The sequence below is a fragment of the Phoenix dactylifera genome, unplaced genomic scaffold (genome assembly GCF_009389715.1).
Source record: "Phoenix dactylifera cultivar Barhee BC4 unplaced genomic scaffold, palm_55x_up_171113_PBpolish2nd_filt_p 000644F, whole genome shotgun sequence".
Classification (NCBI taxonomy): Eukaryota; Viridiplantae; Streptophyta; class Magnoliopsida; order Arecales; family Arecaceae; genus Phoenix; species Phoenix dactylifera.
The window spans coordinates 101,706-124,674 of NW_024068035.1; the positions used below are offsets into that span (position 1 = coordinate 101,706).

The 22,969-nt window shown below is 40.1% G+C and overlaps 1 protein-coding gene across 1 annotated transcript in view; it reads right to left on the bottom strand.

Annotated features, from left to right (window-relative positions):
- LOC120103991 (protein CTR9 homolog) overlaps nt 1–22,969 on the bottom strand; it is a 55,721-nt gene that overhangs the window by 27,886 nt on the left and 4,866 nt on the right. The window contains exons 4-11 of the mRNA XM_039119862.1: nt 19,650–19,750; nt 17,473–17,559; nt 17,264–17,380; nt 17,106–17,169; nt 16,766–16,980; nt 16,515–16,599; nt 3,016–3,116; nt 2,815–2,907 (exon numbers count right to left, since the gene is read on the bottom strand). Of these exons, the coding sequence (XP_038975790.1) occupies nt 2,815–2,907; nt 3,016–3,116; nt 16,515–16,599; nt 16,766–16,980; nt 17,106–17,169; nt 17,264–17,380; nt 17,473–17,559; nt 19,650–19,750 (863 nt within the window). The remainder of the gene's footprint in view (nt 1–2,814; nt 2,908–3,015; nt 3,117–16,514; nt 16,600–16,765; nt 16,981–17,105; nt 17,170–17,263; nt 17,381–17,472; nt 17,560–19,649; nt 19,751–22,969) is intronic.

Below are 22,969 nucleotides of genomic sequence, written 5' to 3' on the forward strand. Positions count from 1 at the left end.
GGTCTTCTTCCCCGCGAGGTGCTCGGGAGGAAGAAAGACGCCCGGTAGACAAAAATCCCCGCAAGAGAGGTCTTCTTCCCCCTTCGACAGGTAGTCTTCTCTTTCTCTTCTTCCTCTTCTTCTTCCTCTTCTTTCTTCCTTTTCTTTCCTCTTCTTCTTCCTCGCGAGTACCGGTGCGAACCGCACCAGTTCGCACCGGCATGGGCAAGTAACCATTCGGTTCCGACCCTCTTGGGAACGAAACCAAATTCTATAGCTGTACCGTACCAATGTCGGCTGGTACCGTACGATACAGGCTAAACCGGTCGGTTCCGACCTATTCAGCAAACCTTGATCCTAATATTCAAAGCTTAAGCAAATATGTCATAAGGAATTAAAAGAAACAGACTAATAGACTAACTCCTAATTTCAAAAATTACTTAGTTCATATACTAAATAATTCAATTATACTTACCAGTTAATATGTGAAGCAGCATCCACTGCAATACCTATTTTCAAAATTTAATGTTAAGCCTATAGCATGATATTTAACAATGAAGAACAGTTTATATGAGCAAGAAAATCCAGTTCAGGGCATACTGAACTATACTGGGGTGGTTCCGCCACTCTGTTCGAGATACCGATGAGGGCGGGGGAGAGGGAGAACGAGAGAGAAGAAAAGAGAGAGAGGGGGAAGGGGGGAGAGAGAGGGAGAAGACCAGCAAAGGGGCAGAGGAAAGGCTCCATCCTCTAAATCCTCTATTTCATTCGAAACAAGGGTACCAAAGGGAACTCCCTTTTATTTTAAAAAAAAATAAGTGAACCCTTGCCGATTGCACTTAATTTTCTCAAAATAAAAAAAAGGCCCCTTTAGGATCCTTGTTTCGGACCTCTATTTCGTTCGAAACAGAGGAACTGGAGGGTGGAGCCCTTCCTCTGCCCCTTCGCATCCCCTCCCCCGCCATCCGCGGCCTTCTCCCTCCCTCCCTATACCTCCCTCTCCCCCCCCCCTCTCTCTCTTTCTCACTTTTCTTCTCTCCCATTCTTCCTCTCCCTTACCCTCCTCGAACTCTACTGTGTCAATACAAGCCTAGCACAGAATGTTACCATACGAAGTTACGAACTGTGCCGCTGGGCAACCAGTACGGACCCAGTACCAGTATAGTGATCCTTGATATATAGTTTGAAGATTGCAGTGCCAAACATGTTCAAGAGGCAATGCTTTTCCACAAGCATTCTAAAATTGAAATGAGTTTTCGCAAAGATATTCCTCCATCATTCCATATCTCTCCAATCCAGCTGAAAAGAGTTTCTTTTAGAATAAAATTAATTGCATGACAGACTTTGAAGCCAACTTAATTGGTGATGGAAAACTTTCTTAGTCAGAAGTCACAACAAATGTTGATGTAAACTACAAATGGTCATTAATGTGAATGGAATCCAAGCAAAACCAGAAATAAAACAAGCTAGATTTGGCAGATTAAAAGAAACTTAGAATTTTTCTCATAAATACCAACTGGCACAGTGCATCTAAAAGAGTTGGTGCCCTCAAAACTTGATGGAGAAGAAATCTATCACTTCATAACAGAAAGGATAAAAAAAGGCCCTAAGAATAAAAAGCACTTTAAGGGTCCGAAATATGTCACAGATGCTGACAGATTTAAAACCATGCCTTAAATTCTGAACTAATCATAAGGGGGAAAATGAGTATATGGCCTGATAAACTACGAGTTGGGATCCTCTCCAGTGCAGGACTGAACTGGAGAGGTCCAGTTACCAATCACCAGCACTTCATGTATTGCAAAGCTGCTGTGATTGAGCAGGGCCTATGCATTCATGTCCCATGTTGTCCCAATTCTGCTAAATAGCAGCCACTCCAAAATACACTAGAGGATTGGTGATTGGGAACTGGACCATGCCACATCCATCCTGAACTGGAGAGGATCCAAACTCAAACCTACACTCCCACACAAAAACTCTCAAATCCAAATGCTATGCATCAAAGAATTGATGTTTCCACACAACTTATTTGGTATTTGGTTAGTATAACCTTCATCATTCCTTCTCCTTTTAGCCCACCAACACCCCATAATAAATAAAGAATAAAACAAGAAAAATATTAAGCATAGACATGATTAAATCACCAACCCTAAGATAACCACTGACACTAATTAATAAACAGAAGTTTTGAATATAAAGAAAGACTAAATAATGGCTTGCTGACATACTATAGAAAGCACAAAATAGATGCATTGTGTGTGCATACATGGCAATCAAAGAACTGGGAAAGGTCAACTATTTCTTGTAGGCATTGAGCCTCATTGACACTGTCAGCACAACCTCCCTTCCATCATACCTTATGTAATTGATGTAACATTTTTATTTTGTTCTTAATTTACTTTTTACAAGTAGGCTTCTAAAGTTTGCAAGAAACATCTCGATCATTTTTAGATAGTTGTAAACAAGTGCTGTAAGAGTCCACGTTAAAATATATGAACTTTGGTAATCCAAGTCAATCTGATCTTTAAGCAGAATTTACTAATAATATTCCTCAACATTTTTATTCCCAAAGCTCAATCGGGAAACCTACTCTAAAGTTGAGGTCTTCAGCAAGCATGTAAATTTGACACATCAAATTGCACCATCATCTATTCCGCTGGACTGCTCAGTATACTGTTTTCACTTTAGCGACAAAGAACTGACTCCTATTCAAATAGCTAAAAGTGGTCTACCAAGCAGTGGTGATTATAAAATTGGCATAAAACACGGTAAGGCCCCTTAAGATAAAAATTGCAATGAACCAAAACAGAACACACAAAAGAGAGCATGGATTACCTGAGCATCTTTTGGGTCGATTCGTGTAGCTTTTCGAAAGGTTTCTATGGCCTTATCATTCTGACCAAGCTGAGCATAAATATGTCCAACAGCCTTTAAGGAATAAATAATAAATCAATCATATAAGTGGTCAAAATGTCAATTTGAACAAAGATCATAAAAATAAGAAGCTATGTATAGTTTGTCTGTAACTTCACCCACCTTTAGACTTTCACAATTTTCAGGCTGAACCTCCAAGACCTTTTCAAAGGTTGAAAGAGAACTTCTGAAATCCCCTAACTTCAGTTGCACTTGTCCGAGTCCTACTCCACAGTATAGCAGCAGCAGCAGCAAACATCATGATCCATTGATAAGATAACATAGATATCAAGGTGAAGATGCAAGATGAACAGATGCTGTGAAAGGTGTGCACATGACACCGACAGAAAACATAACTGCACTTAACTTGCTTAAGGATAAAATTTTGTGCCCATAATGCAGAAGTCTTTTGAGGCATTAATCATGAAAGTAAGGTCCTCAAAGAGTACTCAACATATAACTTTGATGTAGAAATATTGTATTCTTAAGCTGCTCCTGATGATCTCCATATTTATGAAATATGGAAGCAACCAACAGTATCAAGCCCACTTCTATATCCCCAAACTTTTGCAACATATACAAAGAAAAGCATGACTTGATGCATTTTCCACCTACGAAGATGCATTAAATATTTCTAGCTCCCAAAAAGGTGAGAGAAGGGAGAATCAAAACATATGATAATATAAGAATTACAGAGAATGATTAAATTAGATCCAAATACAATAAAAACTTCCCTAAGAAACTATTAAAATAGAGCAAAACCCTTTGAAATCAACAAACTAAGAGAAATTTGAACCTAACCAGTAAGTAGAGACTTCAAAACAGTTTACAACAATGGTATGGTAGGGAATAATCCAATGTAAGGGGATCAAAATAGAAGTGACTTGCTAATAAGGCAAAAGTTATAAGATGATCATACTAAAATGAGGAACAAGCACCATACGTGTGGAGTGATTGATTAAAACCCCATTTGATTTTGATGAGCTCAAAGCAATTGAGTATATCTTGTGATTACTAATGAATTCAATTGAGTGTTTCAGTGAAAATCCTGTCCAAGTGTTTCTAGACTTGGTTCATAGTATTTTGGATAAGTTAAGAAGTCTGCATGAACCAATGTCTGAGACTCGAGTCGACTCCCGAGTATCACGAGTCGACTCCAAGCGTATCAAGTTCACTGGCACGAGCTCGAGTCGACTCCAGATTAGTACGAGTCGACTCCGACTGAGAACAGAAAGAAGAACAGAAAGCTTCATCTCAGAACCTGTCAACGAGTCGACTCCTGAAGTGCGCGAGTCGACTCCAATGTTCACCGAGTCGACTCCAGGGAAGTAAGAGTCGACTCCAAGCAGTCACAGGCAGAAAAGTCAGAGAGCAGTTTTCGGGTCTGAGATTCGAGTCGACTCCAGTGGAACGCGAGTCGACTCCGATGGTTGGCAGGTCGACTCCAAAGAAGGTAAGAGTCGACTCTCAGAGGAACACAAGGAAAAAGTCAGAGAACGATTTTCGGACTCTGAGATTCGAGTCGACTCCCGCAGTACACGAGTCGACTCCGAGACTGAGCGACCATCAACAGACAGAAGACCATGTTACTGCCTCTGAGATTCGAGTCGACTCACAGACAGCTCGAGTCGACTCCAAAACAAGCTACACGTCAAAAGGCAGAAGACCAACTTTCGGAAACTGAGAGCCGAGTCGACTCCAAGGAGGTTCGAGTCGACTCCAAGACTTGATGAGCCAAACGACAGAGAATCGAGAGTTCGGGCTCTGAGATTCGAGTCGACTCCCAGGACAGTCGAGTCGACTCGAGTGGACAAAATTCAAATTTGGATCCACGGACTTCAGTGGATGAGCCGACTCCAAAAATTGCCAGGTCAACCCCAGAAGTTGGCGAGTCGACTCCAGGTCAAGACGAGTCGACTCCCAGTCAAGACGGCAACTTTAATTCAAATTTGGAACAGTTGCCGAGTCGACTCCGGAAAAGCGTGAGTCGACTCCTGCTACAGCCGAGTCGACTCCTGATCGCGCGAGTCGACTCCAACCCACCAACGGTCATATTGTCAGGCTGCGCAGAGTGTGCAGAACGGCCAGAAAAAGCAGAGTAACGGCTAGTTTCCGTGGGGGTTGGCTTAAATAGCCACAGAGGACTGTAGCAAGGAAGATAACAGATATTCCACTCCAAGCATTCAAGTTTTCAAGCTCTCCAAGTGCTCTTAAACGAAAAAGGGGAGATCTGCATTTACTGCTCCAACAACTTCTTCCCAACAATCAAAGCTTCCTCCTCCTGCATTCAAGTCGACCATTCTTTCAAGAGGAGACCGGAGTTCCAGAAGCCATACCTCTTCACCAGCTTAAAAGCGTTTGAGGGCTTCTAACTCCTTTACGATTATATTGTCTTAAATCTGCTTTTTGAGAAGCTATTTTCTGTTTTCTTCTATCTCTTGTATTTACTTGATTCAATCGGGGGATTGAATCAAGGGGTTTAAGGTTGGTTGGTGAGCCAAGTTAAAACCAACGTGTGTAAGGGTTTGATTGTGAGCCCGGGAAAACAATCGGAGTTGGTTCTAGTCGGTGAGCCTGGGAAAACCGACCGAGTTCGTTGTGAGCTCGTAAAACAACAAGTTTGGTTGTGAGCTTGCAAAACAACCGGCTGTAATCCAAGGGGGTTATAGTGAAATTCCCAAGTGAGACTTGGGGAGTGGACGTAGGAGCAAGGGTTAGCTCCGAACCACTATAAAACCTTGTGTTTGTGATTGATTGGCTCTTTTCTTCTTACTCTCACATCACTCACAGCACTTAGGATTAATTAAATAACTTGCAATAGTTTTTAATTAATCATCCATAACGTTTTAAATATCTAAGTTAATTTTAAAACCCAATTCACCCCCCCTCTTGGGTTGTCTATCTGGGCAACAAGTGGTATCAGAGCCAAAAACTCTTCCACTCAAGAGTTAAAAGATCAAAATGACAACCCCATTTGGATCTTCTCACATTGAGGGTCAGTCCACCCAAAGACCCCCTTTCTTCAATGGATCTGACTACTCATACTGGAAGGCTAGGATGAGAATATTCATCCAAGCCCAAGACTATGAGATGTGGTCCATTGTAGTAAATGGGCCATACATCCCATCCATATACGTAGATGGTGTTAAGGTACCTAAACTAGAAATGGACTGGGATGAACATGACATGAGGAAGGCACAATTAAACTCTAAAGCTATGAATGTGTTTTATTGTGCCTTAGACCGTAATGAATTCAATAGGGTCTCTACTTGCAATTCTGCAAAAGAGATTTGGGACAGACTTGAAGTGACCCATGAGGGCACGAATCAAGTGAAAGAGTCCAAAATAAATATTTTGGTTCATAAATATGAACTATTTAAAATGGACTCTAACGAAACAATTACATGCATGTTCACTAGGTTTACTGATATTGTCAATGGCCTAAAAAGCCTTGGCAAGAACTATACTAACAGTGAACTTGTCAGGAAAATCCTTCGGTGTCTACCAAGGTCGTGGGAAGCTAAAGTGACGGCAATCCAAGAAGCTAAAGACTTGAACAAGCTTCCACTTGAAGAGCTCCTTGGATCCCTTATGACGCATGAGCTTACCATGAAACAACACAACGAGGAAGAGTCCTCCCATAAGAAAAAGGTAATAGCTTTAAAATCTACTTCTTCTAACAAGGACTTGTCTTGCAGCAGCAGCAGTGAAGAAGAAGAAGATGAGGAAGATGGTGGTGAGGCTCTTCTTGTGCGCAAGTTCAAGAAATTCATCAACCACAAGAAGTCCTATCATCAAAGGAGAGGCCCCTCAAATTCCTACCGCAAGGACAAAGGTAAGGAAAGAGAAAGTGAGGGGATCGGGTGCTATGAGTGCAAAAAGCCGGGACACATCCGAGCTGAGTGTCCCTTACTAAAGAAGAGCAGCAAGTACAAGAAGAAGAAGAAATCCCTTGTCACCACCCTATCGGACTCCGACGCATCATCTTCATCATCAGATGAAGAACAAGAAGAGAAGGCCAATTTTTGTTTCATGGCCAACGAAAATGAGGTAACTTCCGATACGCACTATGATTTTTCATTTGATGAACTTTATGATGCGTTTAACGAACTAATGATTGAATATAAGGATGTTAATGTTAAAAACAGGGAACTAAAAGTAACTAACCAAACTTATATCCGTAAGTATGATTCTTTAATTAAGGATAAAGATGCTATTACCAAAGAAAATCTAGAACTTAAGACAAGCAACCAACTCTTAATTAAGAAAACTAATACCTTAACTAAAGATAATGAAAAACTAACTAAGGAACTTTCAGAACTCAAAAACCATAAACAAGTCTTAAACAAGGATCTAACAAAAGAACTAAATGATCTAAAAGCCGAAAATCAAACATTAACTAAAGAACTTAACAAATACAAACCCTTAGTTGAAAAATTCACATATAGTTCTGAAAAGTTAAACATGATACTTAACAGTCAACGAGCCGTATTCAATAAAGCGGGTTTAGGGTATAAACCGAAAAATAAACAAAAACTTCTTAGTAACTTCTTTGTCAAAGCTGGGGAAAATAAAACTAAGAAAATGACCTGTTTTTGTTGTGGAAATATAGGACATAAGGCAAATGCATGTGACTATAGGAAAAGGAAAACTAAAAGAAAAATTAAACGGGTATGGGTTCCAAAAGGAACCAACTTGACTAACCATGAAGGACCCAAGAAAACTTGGGTACCTAAGATGACATGATTTGCTTGTGTAGGAGTGTCTTGCAGCCAAGGTCAACAAGAACTGCTGGTATTTGGATAGTGGCTGCTCAAGGCACATGACGGGTGATAAAGACCAATTTTTCACCCTTGAAGCTAAGAAGGGAGATGCTGTGACGTTTGGAGACAACAACCAAGGTCACATCATTGGTATTGGTAAAGTTCAAATCACCCCTTCTACTTTTATAGATAATGTTAGATATGTTGATGGTCTTAAACATAACTTGTTAAGCATTAGTCAATTATGTGATAAAGGATATGATGTTATGTTTAAACCATCACTATGTATTATAACAAATCCTAATGATAATAGTTTAGTTTTTAAAGGGATTAGACGTGGAAATGTATATGTGGTAGACCTAGAAGACCTTGCAAAACATAACCAATGTTTAGTTGTTAATGAAACTAAAGATAATGATGCTAGTTGGTTATGGCACCGTAAGTTAGGTCATGCAAGCATGGACACAATAACTAAATTAGTTAAAAGAGATTCCGTGATAGGTTTGCCAAAGTTAAAATTTGAAAAGAACAAAATCTGTGAAGCATGTCAATTTGGCAAACAATCTAGGAATTCTTTTAAACCCATAAAATGTGTCTCTACCTCTAGGCCTCTAGAATTATTACACATGGACCTATTTGGTCCAACTAGAACAACAAGCCTAGGTGGAAATAAATATGGCCTAGTTATTGTAGATGATTACTCTAGGTACACATGGGTCATGTTCCTAGCGCATAAGGACCAAGCATTTTCTATGTTTAAGAAGTTCCATAAGAAAGTAACAAATGCTAGAGAGTCTTCAGTCATAGCCATTAGAAGTGACCATGGTACCGAATTCGAAAATCAATTATTTGATGAATTTTGTAGTAAAAAGGGGATAACCCATAATTTTTCTGCACCTAGGACACCACAACAAAATGGAGTTGTGGAAAGGAAAAATAGAACTCTAGAGGAAATGGCTAGAACGATGTTATGTGAAAGTAACCTCCCTAAGTACTTTTGGGGAGAAGCCATTAATACTTCCTGCCATATATTAAATAGAGTTTTATTAAGACCCATTATAAAGAAAACACCATATGAACTGTGGAAAAACAGAAAACCAAAAGTTAATTACTTTCATGTTTTTGGATGTAGGTGTTTTGTCCATAATAATGGGAAAGATAATCTAGGAAAATTTGATCCTAAATCTGATGAAGGAATATTCTTAGGTTATTCTACAACTAGTAAAGCCTATAGAGTCTTTAATAAAAGAACCCTAGTTATAGAAGAATCTATACATGTTGTTTTTGATGACTCTAATGACATCTCATCTAGTAAGAAGGTTAATTGTGATGATGATATTGAAATACTTGAAGAAAAGATAGATGAGATGGGATTACAAGATGATAATCAAAAATTGATTGAAGAAGCATCATCAAGCCAAGAGCCTATTGTGGATCATGGGTTAACAAAAGCTTGGAGGTATGCTCACGGGCATCCTAAGGAACTCATTCTAGATGATCCATCTCAACCGGTTAGGACTAGAGCATCCCTTAGAAATTTGAATAACCATCTAGCTTTTGTTTCACACTTTGAGCCCAAACATATAGAAGAAGCCGAAAATGATGTAAATTGGATAAATGCAATGCAAGAAGAACTAAACCAATTTACTAGAAACAAAGTGTGGGATCTAGTAGAGAGGCCTTCTGAATATCCAATTATAGGTACAAAATGGATATATAAAAATAAGCTAGATGAAAATGGAATTGTTATAAGGAATAAGGCTAGACTAGTGGCAAAGGGTTATAATCAAGAAGAAGGCATAGATTTTGATGAAACCTTTGCTCCCGTAGCTAGACTTGAGGCTATTAGACTATTATTAGCATATGCATGCTCTAAGGATTTCAAACTATTTCAAATGGATGTAAAAAGTGCATTTTTAAATGGGTATATTAATGAGGAAGTGTATGTAGAACAACCTCCTAGTTTTGAAAATCATCAATACCCTAATCATGTGTATAAACTGAACAAAGCGCTTTATGGACTAAAACAAGCACCTAGAGCATGGTATGAGAGACTTAGTAAATTCCTATTAGAACATGAATTCTCTAGGGGAAATGTAGATACAACATTATTTCTGAAAAAGAAAAATAAGGATATGTTATTAGTACAGATTTATGTTGATGATATCATTTTCGGTGCTACTAACAATCGCCTCTGCGAGGAATTTGCTGATTTGATGCAGAGTGAGTTTGAGATGAGCATGATGGGAGAGCTGAACTATTTCCTCGGGCTTCAAATCAAACAATCTGAAGGAGGCATCTTCATCAATCAAGCAAAATATATCAAGGAGATGCTCAAGAAGTTTGATATGGAGGGAAACAAGTCAATCAGCACCCCCATGAGCTCATCATGCAAGTTAGACCAAGATGAATCAGGTAAATCTGTAGATCAAAAACTTTATAGAGGTATGATAGGTTCTTTACTGTATCTTACTGCAAGTAGGCCTGATATTATGTTTAGTGTGTGCATGTGTGCTAGATATCAGGCTAATCCTAAAGAATCACACCTAGCTGCAGTTAAGAGAATCTTTAAATACTTAATTGGAACTAAGAACATAGGGCTGTGGTACTCTAAAGAATCTAGCCTAAACTTAATAGGGTACACAGATTCAGACTTCGCTGGATGTAAGCTTGATAGAAAAAGTACCAGCGGGTCTTGTCAATTTCTAGGAGAAAACCTAATCTCATGGTTTAGCAAGAAACAAAACTCGGTTGCATTATCCACTGCAGAAGCTGAATATGTTGCAGCCGGGAGTTGTTGTGCTCAAATCTTATGGATTAAACAACAATTAGAAGATTATGGCATTAAACAAGATAAAATTCCCATTAATTGTGATAACACAAGTGCCATAAATCTAACTAAAAATCCAATTCAACACTCAAGAACTAAACACATTGAGATAAGACATCACTTCATAAGAGATCATGTATTGAATGGTGATGTGTCACTCCAATTTGTGTGTACTGATAATCAATTAGCAGACATTTTTACAAAACCCCTAAGTGAAGAGAGGTTTAGTGTGCTTAGAAGGGGATTAGGAGTGATTGATCCATCCTAGTGGGAGTTTTTCACTAGATTAATTGATTTTGATGATTAGAATGAGGTTAAAATAGAGTTTCTATGCAGTGATCATCAAATCAGTCCTTAATTAGGTGATTTTCCCTCATTTGGCACGATTATAGCATGGTTTTTAGATGCGTGCCAAGGTTAGAGACGACTCGAGTAAGTTTCAGAGCCGGCTCCTAAGGGGGAGTCGACTCGCGCATTAGCGGGAGTCGACTCGCAAAGTTGGCAGCTGAGGGGGAGTCGACTCGCACACTGTCGGGAGTCGACTCGAAGTCTACATGCGCTAACAGAGAGTCGACTCGCGCATATTCTGGAGTCGACTCGAGGTCGAGTCGACTCGCGACTCAGGGGAGTCGACTCGCAGTCGGGATCCGACTTTTTAACCCTAGGTTTGTCGTTTCGCAAACACTTTTCCTCAAGCCGCCACAGTTCACAAAGCCCTAGAGCCGACTCCTAGGTCATCCCCGATCGTCTCCAAGCCCTTTTCCCGTCGATTCTTCGCCGGACATTGAGTTTCTGTCCGTTCCTAGGTCATTTCCGGTCCGTCCCGAGCTTCCTCTGTCGGTTCTTCACCGTCCTCTAGGTATTTTTCTTCCCGTTTAGGTCAAGATGCCTCGTAAGACCGTCGTTAGGAAGAGGTCCCGTCCCGAGGCCGGTCCCGAGCGACGCTCCAAGGCGCGGCACGATCCCGCGAGGCAACCACCTCCGGATCGTTCCCCGCCTAGGGTGGTTCTCGTTAGGCCGTTGGCCGGGAAGGCCGTCACCTCCGGGAGGTTTGTCGATTTCGACTATCTCTCCCGGGAGGGGTTCACCATAGGCGATAGGCTTAGAGCCCAGGGCCTAGAGTACTTCCTCACCTTGGACCTTCCCACCTATCCTGGCCTAGTTCAAGAGTTTTACAGTACCGTCCATCGGGGAGATGGAGGTATCGAGGGTACTGTAGTAGGTGTCCCGTTGCGTGTCACAGAGGACCTCATTGCCCATATCCTTCACCTTCCATTAGTAGGGGTGGCTCCCGCACACCCTGAGGATAGAGTTGCGGCCCTTACGGTCGTCTTAGGGCATCCACCTCAGTCCCCCCTAGATGAGGTATCTGCTAGCTCACTTCCTATTGAAGTGAGAATCCTTTTGAGCATTCTGTCCAGGTCCATCTTCCCTAAGACAGGGAGATTTGATTTTGTGAATGAGAGGGACTTAGCTATTATGTCTTATATCCTTCAGGACACCCCGATCAACTTCCCAAAGCTCATTTATAGGTATATGTGTGAGCCCCTAGATAGACCTAGGCTCTCACTCCCATACGGGATGTTATTCACTCTTCTTTTTAGGCAGTACGAGATTCCCATTCCTGAGAGGGAACCCTCTCGTGCCTTGCGATGGACTGATCGCTTGTGTACGGGGACTATGCACAGGATGGGATTTCGGAAGAGAGAAGGGATCTGGGTTAGGAAGTCTACTCTCACTGCTCAGACCACCAGACCATCACCCAGTCCTGAGCCAAATTCAGACTACCCAGACCTTCCAGACCATCCAGACCTCCCATCCACTCCTCCTGCTCCTACCACCTTTGCCGGACCTTCCTCCTCGGCACCACCCTCTATGGCGGTCCGGATTGATCCTGAGCAGCTCCGGGAGCTGCGACAGGAGATCGTCAGAGATGTGAGGGATGAGCTGCTTCGGGAGCTCCGAGGTGCGGTGCCTGCTCCCACTCCTGCACCCGTATCTTCTCAGTTGGTCCCTTCCTTGACAGCCGTGACTGACATGACGGCTCATGTACGGGAAGAGATCTACAATGTCCGGAGTTTGGTCCAGGCCCAGTTCCACAGCATGAGTGAGGTCACGAGCTCCACTCGACAGATGCGAGAGGAGATAGGTCGTGACATGCACACCACCACCGAGGGGGCCGAGCGCTTGTCGAATGTACTCATCGACAAGCTGGACGCACTTCAGACATCGGTGACTGGGCTTCAGGCGTCGGTGACAGAGCTCTCCACTACACATAGCAGAGCCACCACGTCTATCATCACACAGCTTGGCCATGTCACAGATGCAGTCACCCTCCTCATGGAGCAGAGCCGATTGAGAGGAGGAGCACCATCCTCGAGAGGTGCCACATCCTCGAGAGGAGGAGATGCATCCTCGAGAGGGGGAGCCTCATCCTCGAGGAGGCCATAGATGTTTTTGTGTTTTGTCTTGTTTTGCTTTACTTATTGTATTCTCAAATGTATTCACATTCATATCAATACAATGAGTAGACATTTTATCTTCAATTATGTACCATTTGATGATTGGTTGTGCCATTGATTGTGTGTGATTACCTCCTTTTTGATATGATGACAAAAAGGGGGAGAAATATGTATAAAATATGTATAAAGGGGAGAAATATGGATAAAATATGTAAAAGAAATCAATAAAAAGATAAACTCTTAAAAACACACAAATTTGTTCTAAGTGGATTCGGTACCTCGAGGCTCATTATCTCTCTTTTGGGGCTCCTAATGGAGTAATCTCCAGAATCTATTCAAGGGATATTCGGAGATTAGCTGAATCCTACTCAAGAACAAATTGACAGATTTTCCCTCTAAAAACAAAAAATTCAGTTCAAAAACTTCAAAACATGAAAAGGGAATTCAGAAAATCAAAACATAGTTGAATGCATATGTTGAGGGGGAGAATCTGAATTTTAATCAAGCTAAATCATTAATGACATATAAGCCAAACAATTGATTGCATAATATGAAGGCTTATATAATTCCAAATGAAAGGGGAGCTTTAACTCCGAAATTTAATGTTTCACTCCTTTCAAACTTAGATAAATTAAATTATCAGACATTTGAATTCATTTATGGATTTTACTTCATTGTTTTATGAGCAATTCATTTTACATATACTCAAAGTTTTGTCATCATCAAAAAGGGGGAGATTGTGGAGTGATTGATTAAAACCCCATTTGATTTTGATGAGCTCAAAGCAATTGAGTATATCTTGTGATTACTAATGAATTCAATTGAGTGTTTCAGTGAAAATCCTGTCCAAGTGTTTCTAGACTTGGTTCATAGTATTTTGGATAAGTTAAGAAGTCTGCATGAACCAATGTCTGAGACTCGAGTCGACTCCCGAGTATCACGAGTCGACTCCAAGCGTATCAAGTTCACTGGCACGAGCTCGAGTCGACTCCAGATTAGTACGAGTCGACTCCGACTGAGAACAGAAAGAAGAACAGAAAGCTTCATCTCAGAACCTGTCAACGAGTCGACTCCTGAAGTGCGCGAGTCGACTCCAATGTTCACCGAGTCGACTCCAGGGAAGTAAGAGTCGACTCCAAGCAGTCACAGGCAGAAAAGTCAGAGAGCAGTTTTCGGGTCTGAGATTCGAGTCGACTCCAGTGGAACGCGAGTCGACTCCGATGGTTGGCAGGTCGACTCCAAAGAAGGTAAGAGTCGACTCTCAGAGGAACACAAGGAAAAAGTCAGAGAACGATTTTCGGACTCTGAGATTCGAGTCGACTCCCGCAGTACACGAGTCGACTCCGAGACTGAGCGACCATCAACAGACAGAAGACCATGTTACTGCCTCTGAGATTCGAGTCGACTCACAGACAGCTCGAGTCGACTCCAAGACAGCTACACGACAAAAAGCAGAAGACCAACTTTCGGAAACTGAGAGCCGAGTCGACTCCAAGGAGGTTCGAGTCGACTCCAAGACTGGATGAGCCAAACGACAGAGAATCGAGAGTTCGGGCTCTGAGATTCGAGTCGACTCCCAGGACAGTCGAGTCGACTCGAGTGGACAAAATTCAAATTTGGATCCACGGACTTCAGTGGATGAGCCGACTCCAAAAATTGCCAGGTCAACCCCAGAAGTTGGCGAGTCGACTCCAGGTCAAGACGAGTCGACTCCCAGTCAAGACGGCAACTTTAATTCAAATTTGGAACAGTTGCCGAGTCGACTCCGGAAAAGCGTGAGTCGACTCCTGCTACAGCCGAGTCGACTCCTGATCGCGCGAGTCGACTCCAACCCACCAACGGTCATATTGTCAGGCTGCGCAGAGTGTGCAGAACGGCCAGAAAAAGCAGAGTAACGGCTAGTTTCCGTGGGGGTTGGCTTAAATAGCCACAGAGGACTGTAGCAAGGAAGATAACAGATATTCCACTCCAAGCATTCAAGTTTTCAAGCTCTCCAAGTGCTCTTAAACGAAAAAGGGGAGATCTGCATTTACTGCTCCAACAACTTCTTCCCAACAATCAAAGCTTCCTCCTCCTGCATTCAAGTCGACCACTCTTTCAAGAGGAGACCGGAGTTCCAGAAGCCATACCTCTTCACCAGCTTAAAAGCGTTTGAGGGCTTCTAACTCCTTTACGATTATATTGTCTTAAATCTGCTTTTTGAGAAGCTATTTTCTGTTTTCTTCTATCTCTTGTATTTACTTGATTCAATCGGGGGATTGAATCAAGGGGTTTAAGGTTGGTTGGTGAGCCAAGTTAAAACCAACGTGTGTAAGGGTTTGATTGTGAGCCCGGGAAAACAATCGGGGTTGGTTCTAGTCGGTGAGCCTGGAAAAACCGACCGAGTTCGTTGTGAGCTCGTAAAACAACAAGTTTGGTTGTGAGCTTGCAAAACAACCGGCTGTAATCCAAGGGGGTTATAGTGAAATTCCCAAGTGAGACTTGGGGAGTGGACGTAGGAGCAAGGGTTAGCTCCGAACCACTATAAAACCTTGTGTTTGTGATTGATTGGCTCTTTTCTTCTTACTCTCACATCACTCACAGCACTTAGGATTAATTAAATAACTTGCAATAGTTTTTAATTAATCATCCATAACGTTTTAAATATCTAAGTTAATTTTAAAACCCAATTCACCCCCCCCCCTCTTGGGTTGTCTATCTGGGCAACAGTATGCTTGAGGATAAATGTAATTCTATAAGGAAGTATCCATTGTCTCAAGTATGAAAGGTTCAGTTTTGTTCGTTTAGTATAGCATACTAATATATCTATAAAACTTTATTGCAGAGCTAGTTTAACTATACGATACCCATTACACAGATGGCCAAGCAATATATGATCAAGCAGTTTATGGATATAATAGCACCATTAAGACATAGCAAGGATCAAACATGCTCATTCTAAAAATCATTCCAAGTAACATGGTCAAAGCATAATGCTTGCAACCCAGTTGAATCATATCCTCAACTGTGCATAATTAGCCCCCTTGACATTGATCATATACTTTCAATTACTCATTGTTAGCTAGGAACAACAAAACTATCTGGAAGAATATAAGTCCCAACTTCAATATCTACAGCATGATGTTGTTTTACATATTGTGTGGCAAAAGGCTTGAAGGACGCAATTTAAAAAAATTGTCAAGGTATGCATTCTCGCTACCTTTGACCGATGGCGTGCAACTTAATTAACAAAATCATAAGAGATAGAAAAGAACAGAACAATCATGATAAACTCCCCCATGTAGCCTTTGACCCTTCTGTTAGCAAGTATCTCCACCAACAGTTAGTTTGATAGATGAACAAAATAAGTTGTCAAAAGTGCCTGAATGAAGTATGAAATTAATGGCTAAAATTATAAATACTATCACCAAGAAAGAACAAAGTGATTTCTGAAGGTGAAAAGAAAGTTATGGTAATGCCTAGTAAAACATGGCAATTAACATTACAAATATGGCAGCCAACAGGCAGCATAACAAGCTATTTATTTCACAAAAATCATTGCCACAGAGAAAGGGCCAAAACACACACCATAGTAGGGCAAAATGAAGTCTTGTGGCTTCTTGATTTCTTTGACAGATGCCATATAGTACCGTGCAGCCTTCTCAAAATCTCCCTACAGTTGTGCATTTTAAAATTGTAATAACATTGTGTAGCAAAAAAAAAAATTGTAATTACCTTAGACAAACCAAAATATAAAATTACAATTGAAGGCTTAAAAGCATGACAAAGGTACAAAAGTCAACATCTAAATTAAAATATTGTCTCATAATGATATTCACCTTGCTATGGTATGATCTTGCCAGGTTATAGTAAGAATGGCATTTCATCAACCCGTGATTGGTCGCAGCGAGAGCAGCCTCGGTTAATTGCTCAACCAAAAAATGCTGACCAGTGAAGAAGTAGTGATTTGCTAAATGATTCAATGCCATTGAACAATAAGGGTGTACTTCAAAAGCTCTTCGCATGTCCTCCATTCCACCTTGAACTCCATGATCTGTAGACATTAAAGAAATAATGGTAATAAGATGATTCAGATGCCAGAGTTTCAAAAGAATACATTTAGTTCTCATGGAGAATATATTGAAATATTGATTTACACTACAGAATGGGTGCTTCTACCTTCATTTGTTTGCAAATCCATGATTCCAAGAGCCACTAGAGCCTCGACATTTTCTGGATCTAACTGCATAATTTAATTAAAAAAAGAAGGAATTAGGGCAAAAGAGGAGGTATAATCACATAGTTAAATGTACATGACTGGTGAACAATAGACTTGCCTGTAAAACTCGCTCAAAGGCCTGTCGAGCTTTTTCAAACTGACCAAGTCTGTAGCGGCAGAGGCCTATACCAAGCCTCACAGAAGCAGGGCAGTTCGGGTTTGCCAGCAATGCCCGCTGAACAATATCAAAGCAAGTTGATTGCAAAGCCAAGAGAGGAAATACATATGGAAATTGTTTCCTTGAAAACAATAGGAAGACAATCAAACCTTATATAACTCTAAAGAGCTCTTATATAAGTCCATAGCTTTTTTATATTGTTCTTCATTCTCTGCCGTGTTAAAATCAACACAAGCCTGCACCATAAATATTACTAATTTAAGCCAACTTCCCAAAACTGCAGTGATATAATATGTTTGATGTAAGATACAAGTATCTCTATAACTTTATTTGCATCATTCTACTGATGTTAACATAAGAATCAAACTTGACACATCATTTTTTTTCCTAGAGTCCATTTTCTTCACCATTCATATCCTTTTATTTCAGCCTTCTTCGATAATCACTAACTACAATCCTAACTGAATTTATTGAAACAAGTTAATGATTCACAAGTACTAAAATACCAGAATGAATTACGAATAATGATAACAATTTGCATTTTTTCATGTGACTATAGAATAAAAGTTACTAACCACCATGACTAGGGTCGCTGAGAATCTGAGGTGCTCGTGAGCAGCTCGGGATCGGCTCAACTATGGCTCAGTTCAAGCTCAGCTCATTCACAAAATGAGCAGAGCTCAAACAGGTTTTGGAGCTCAGCTTATAAACATGCCGAGCCTAAACAAGAAGTGTCAAGCTCGGCTCAAGCTCGAGCAGCTACCTTATAGACCGAACCAACCTCGGCTAGACTCGCTTGCACACCTAACCATGACCCATGGCTCTTACTGTGATAGACAGGGTACGACTTACATACCCTGAGCAATCGGTTTCTTATATTGGCCATAACTGAGAAATTGCATTGATCAAACAAGATAACCTTCTTTGAAGCTTTTTGGACAGTTTTTATTAGCATGCCCAGAAGTTAGGCACTAATCAAAGCTAAGATAGTTATCTAACATTCGGAATTTAACTTGAAAAAATGACAAAAAAATGGAAACAAAAAAAGAAAGCAACGACAATATTTGAAATTAAGGGATTTATGACATGCTAAACTGAAGTTACTGCCATTTCATGCCTCTTATCTTAGATTTTCCTGGGTCAAAGATAGAAGTCACAAAATCACTCAAGCCTAGCATTTGGTGGTGTTACTGGAAAAAAAGTATCCTAATAGAAAACTGATCTAATTGTTAACATTTTAATCAAGGTTCACCGAACCGGTACTGAAATCCGTACCGGTCGCCAAGTCGAACCGGACGGAATTGTCTGATTCCAGTCGATTCCGGCCAGATCAAATCAGGTTTCGGCCCCTAGTGACTAGAATTGTTTTCTAATGGCGAACCAAACCGGTCGTTCGGTTTAAACTGACCAGTTCGGCTCGGTTCAGCAGTCCCTGATTTCAGTCCTCTAATATCCCGCGCATCAACGTAGGATTGAGGACATGCATATCTAGGTATGCTTTCCTGATGCTATTTACAAGTGAAAATGAATATACAAGTTATATCGTAGAACCAAGACCATGTAATAAACATTGAAAAGAATGACATGTAGACTATTGCTTGGATTAGAAAACACTGAGCTCTTAAAGAATGCCTTTGAACAGTCAATGATGTGAGATAACATCATCTGTAATGTGATTGCAAAAGATTCACTAAGCATTGTGAAAGGAGTCACATCCTCAGAACCCTGGTGTAAGAACATTATGAAATAGAAATATTTTTCTTCATGTAATATCAGTTACTTTATTTGACTGAAATACTATAAAATGATTCAGACAGGATATGCCTCTGCCTTTAAAAGTCATAACCTAAAATAGATTAAATAAAAATCTTATTCTTGTTTATGTACAAACTAATGAGCAGAATCTTCTAACATTCACCAACCTAGAAACTGCCATTAGAACAAGTTATGACAAATGTAACAGAAAAAATTGTGGTGCAGAGCAAAGATTCTGTAGGAGCAATCAAAATAAAGCAGGATTACTCAGTCATAGCTATGGTCATGCTACAAAAAAGAAAAAGAAAAGAAAAGGAAAAATCAATTAGTTAGTTATGGGAAAGAGCACAAGCTTGAATGTTCATAAAAGAACCAATACAACTATGTGCCTTGAAACATTGAAACTCAAAAGATTACAGCAGTCCTTACAGAAACACATAACAATATTGCAAAAACAAAAGGTCATTATTATCAGGAAGGATGTGGCATAAGAGCATTCCAGAAACATATTTATCTGTATACAGTTAATTCTTTCCAAGTATGGACTTCATCCATAAGACTGCATCTTTACCTGCCCAAGAAGAGCAGCAACATTATTAGGATCATCACCCAAAACAATTTGAAATGCACTAGCTGCATTCGGTAGTTCACCTTTTGCCACACAAAGTTGACCTGTATGAGAAAAGTAAGATTGGTAAATCCAAAAAGAGCAAATCATGGATACTTTGACTTTTGTCCACTAATATCTGCATACGAATTAGCAAAGGCTTAACAAATGATATTAATGACATGATGCACAACAAGAAAACCAAAAATTAGACATAAAAATGGAAATCTTGATTTGACAAAATAAGCTTGTGCACAGACCACGCACGACAAATCAAAATAATGAGCACTAGGACTTGGAAGCTGGAAAGCAGGAATTAAACAAATAAACAGAAACTAGCCTTACGCATGGACCTAGGGTGTGATAATATTACAATACATACCCTTAGGCAAAAGAAATTGTCTGGATAACAATATGAAAAACCAACCATAATGAATTCTGCACCAAAAAGATGCTGATATTGATATAGAATTCAATTTCATAATCCCCAGAATAGATGTGCTGTAAGCAGTACTGCATGCTGGTTGTTCATTGTTATGAGTAAACACATTCCGGGTGGAACAAAAACAACCCAAATGGTTCCTTTTTTTGCAAAAGCTGGCTACCAATAGATGGTACTAAACTGATGGTGGCCTAGCGTAAGAAGTTGCTCATACTTTGAATAAGAAAATTTTGCTGAATATACCAAATGCCTACTTGTTGGGCATATATATTGGCCAGGAAGATATTGATAGCATTAAATTCCTCCTAGCCCTCATTAATAAATTTAGGGCTCTCCTTGAGAGGCAAGATATGAATCATAATAGGTTTAGAGAGGCTTTGAACAAGTTGATGAACAGGAGACTGTTCACATAGGGACCATGGCACCTTTTGGATAAAACATGAGCACTCAGTTTGACCGTCTCTTGGTTGCTAGCATGACAATCAGGGCAAGACAAATCATGGCACCAGAGCCTGATATGGCAGTGAGGCTGCGCAGATCAACAGGGCTAGAGGTAACAAAGGTAGCACGGAAGGTAAGGCAAAGTTTGACGCACCTATCAATCCTCTAGAGGCATCAAAAAATGTCAGTGTGAGATGAAAATAGCACCAACCCAATCCCCTTAGACTGTATCTTGCAGAAATCCACCTGAGATAGCAGCACCACGATGATAACAGTGACATTATCGACAGGGTTACTAGCAATGCTTGTATAGGAAGTAGGAACTACTGGAAATGGTAGTGACGTAGGCACAGGGCCAATGCAAATAAAGTCAAAGTGACTATTGTGTCCATTCACTTGCAAGACTGACTCCAATTATTACAAATGTATGCGATCATGGTGCCTAAAGTCGTTGCCTAACTCCCATTCAGGGATACAAGAAAAGGACAAAAGGAAAAGGAAGGCTGCTAATGACCACAAGGGGCATTGCATATCTCTAGATCTTCTATGAGACATCCTTAAGCTCCTGATGGATGTAACAGAGTTGAGCTGATTTAGATTAGGATGAGAGAAAATAATGATCAGCCTTCATACTTCAATCATGGTTCATCGATTCTGCCTCGAAAGCAACATAGCGGTTTATGATAGCATCAGCATATTGACTCACGGTCAGCCTATGGATCAAAGTTCCCCATCTCGATATCGGACCCTATACCGGTGCCACATTAGCACAGTATCGGTACGATACAGTACGAGATTTTTTTGACGTACCGAGTATCGGTACGCCACCCATATCGGATACTGGTACCGAACTAGTACGGTACGCCTTGTACCGCTCGGTACGGCGTACCATGCTATAAATGATACTCTACTGTCTTTAACAACATGTAAAGGGCCCCACATATACATACAATTCATATGGTTATGGGACAATCAACTCAGAGAACATTCGAATCAAGCCATCATGGTTATAGATAGCATTTTATGGTAGGCGAATGAGCAAAGGCCACACCCCTAAACACGACAACATTGCAACTAGTGTTCCAACAATGCCTTCTCTAGACACTGTTGAGGTTCATGTAATTTGGTGTACTGCATGGATTACATGAGACGATAAGATTAGTGGTATTGTCAGTAAATTAGCTTCCTAAGATAATTAAAGCACCCTACAAAACCCACAAAATGAACTTAATATCTGTCTTTACAAGCTCACTGGGCATTTTATGTTTGATGAGGTGAGGAGTACAGCACGTGCATTTCTGGAATTAGCAGTGACACCATAAACATCTAATACATCATTAGCATCGTAAAATAGAAGCAAATCTTAGTATTTCAAGAGACAAAAGCATTGATACTCTAGAATGAATTATCTACTTTTCACAATACCATGTGTTTAAGTTTTAACAAAAACTACAATGTATTTTTATCAAAGATTTTAATTTGGTGGTGATAGTGCATTGCTAGGGTGTCATATTAGCTTAAATCACACATAACACAGCATCCATTGAACTGCATGTTTTCCTATTGATTATATAACATCATAAATATCTTTACATTTTCTAAATAAAACCTCTAATGCATGAAAAAATTCAAAACATTGTTAGAGAGAAGTTTAAAGTACCCTTAGTTTAAAAATAATAAAATAAAATAAAGCATTAAGTTGCATGCCAAAAGTGGGTGCAAATGGATTGTGGCTACTATGTGCTGGTGCATGTTGTGAACCGGCAAGACTCCAATATGCGATGCTACAACCGTAATTTCTAAGTCCATAAGGAGTTCATTTGCCATCTATTTCCATATAATACAACAACATCAGCTACAAATAGATAAGCACAATAGCATATTCAGATCCTTCTTTGTATCTTCCTTCGTAAGCCTTGTCTCCACCATTCTAACTTAATGACCCAATAATAAAGCCCTCAACTTAATTAGGCCTCCTTAGATTTGGTGCACATGTCCATAACCATAATACTTTATTAAGCATTCCACTTAATTGTTCTATGACCCATACTGCCCAAACTGCATAGTAAAGAACAATAGATCCTGGGTAACTCTATAGACATGTATTTAATTCATCTTATCTAGGAATTGACATTGTGACTTTGAATACATATTAGACCATCTAACTACTGATTCAGCCAATGACTTGGACCAGAATTAAAATTACCGTTCGTAGTAATACAAATTCAGTAAAACAGAATATCAGGTGGACATCACTAGCTTATGACTTAAAAACTTAAGAGATGACTTCAACATGTTTATTTTTTTCGATCTAATTAATTGTTTAATTTTTAAAAAAAAACAGAAAATTCAGATTATTTTCAAAGTCTTAACTTGTTTCTACACACCTGCTTTTTGTGGT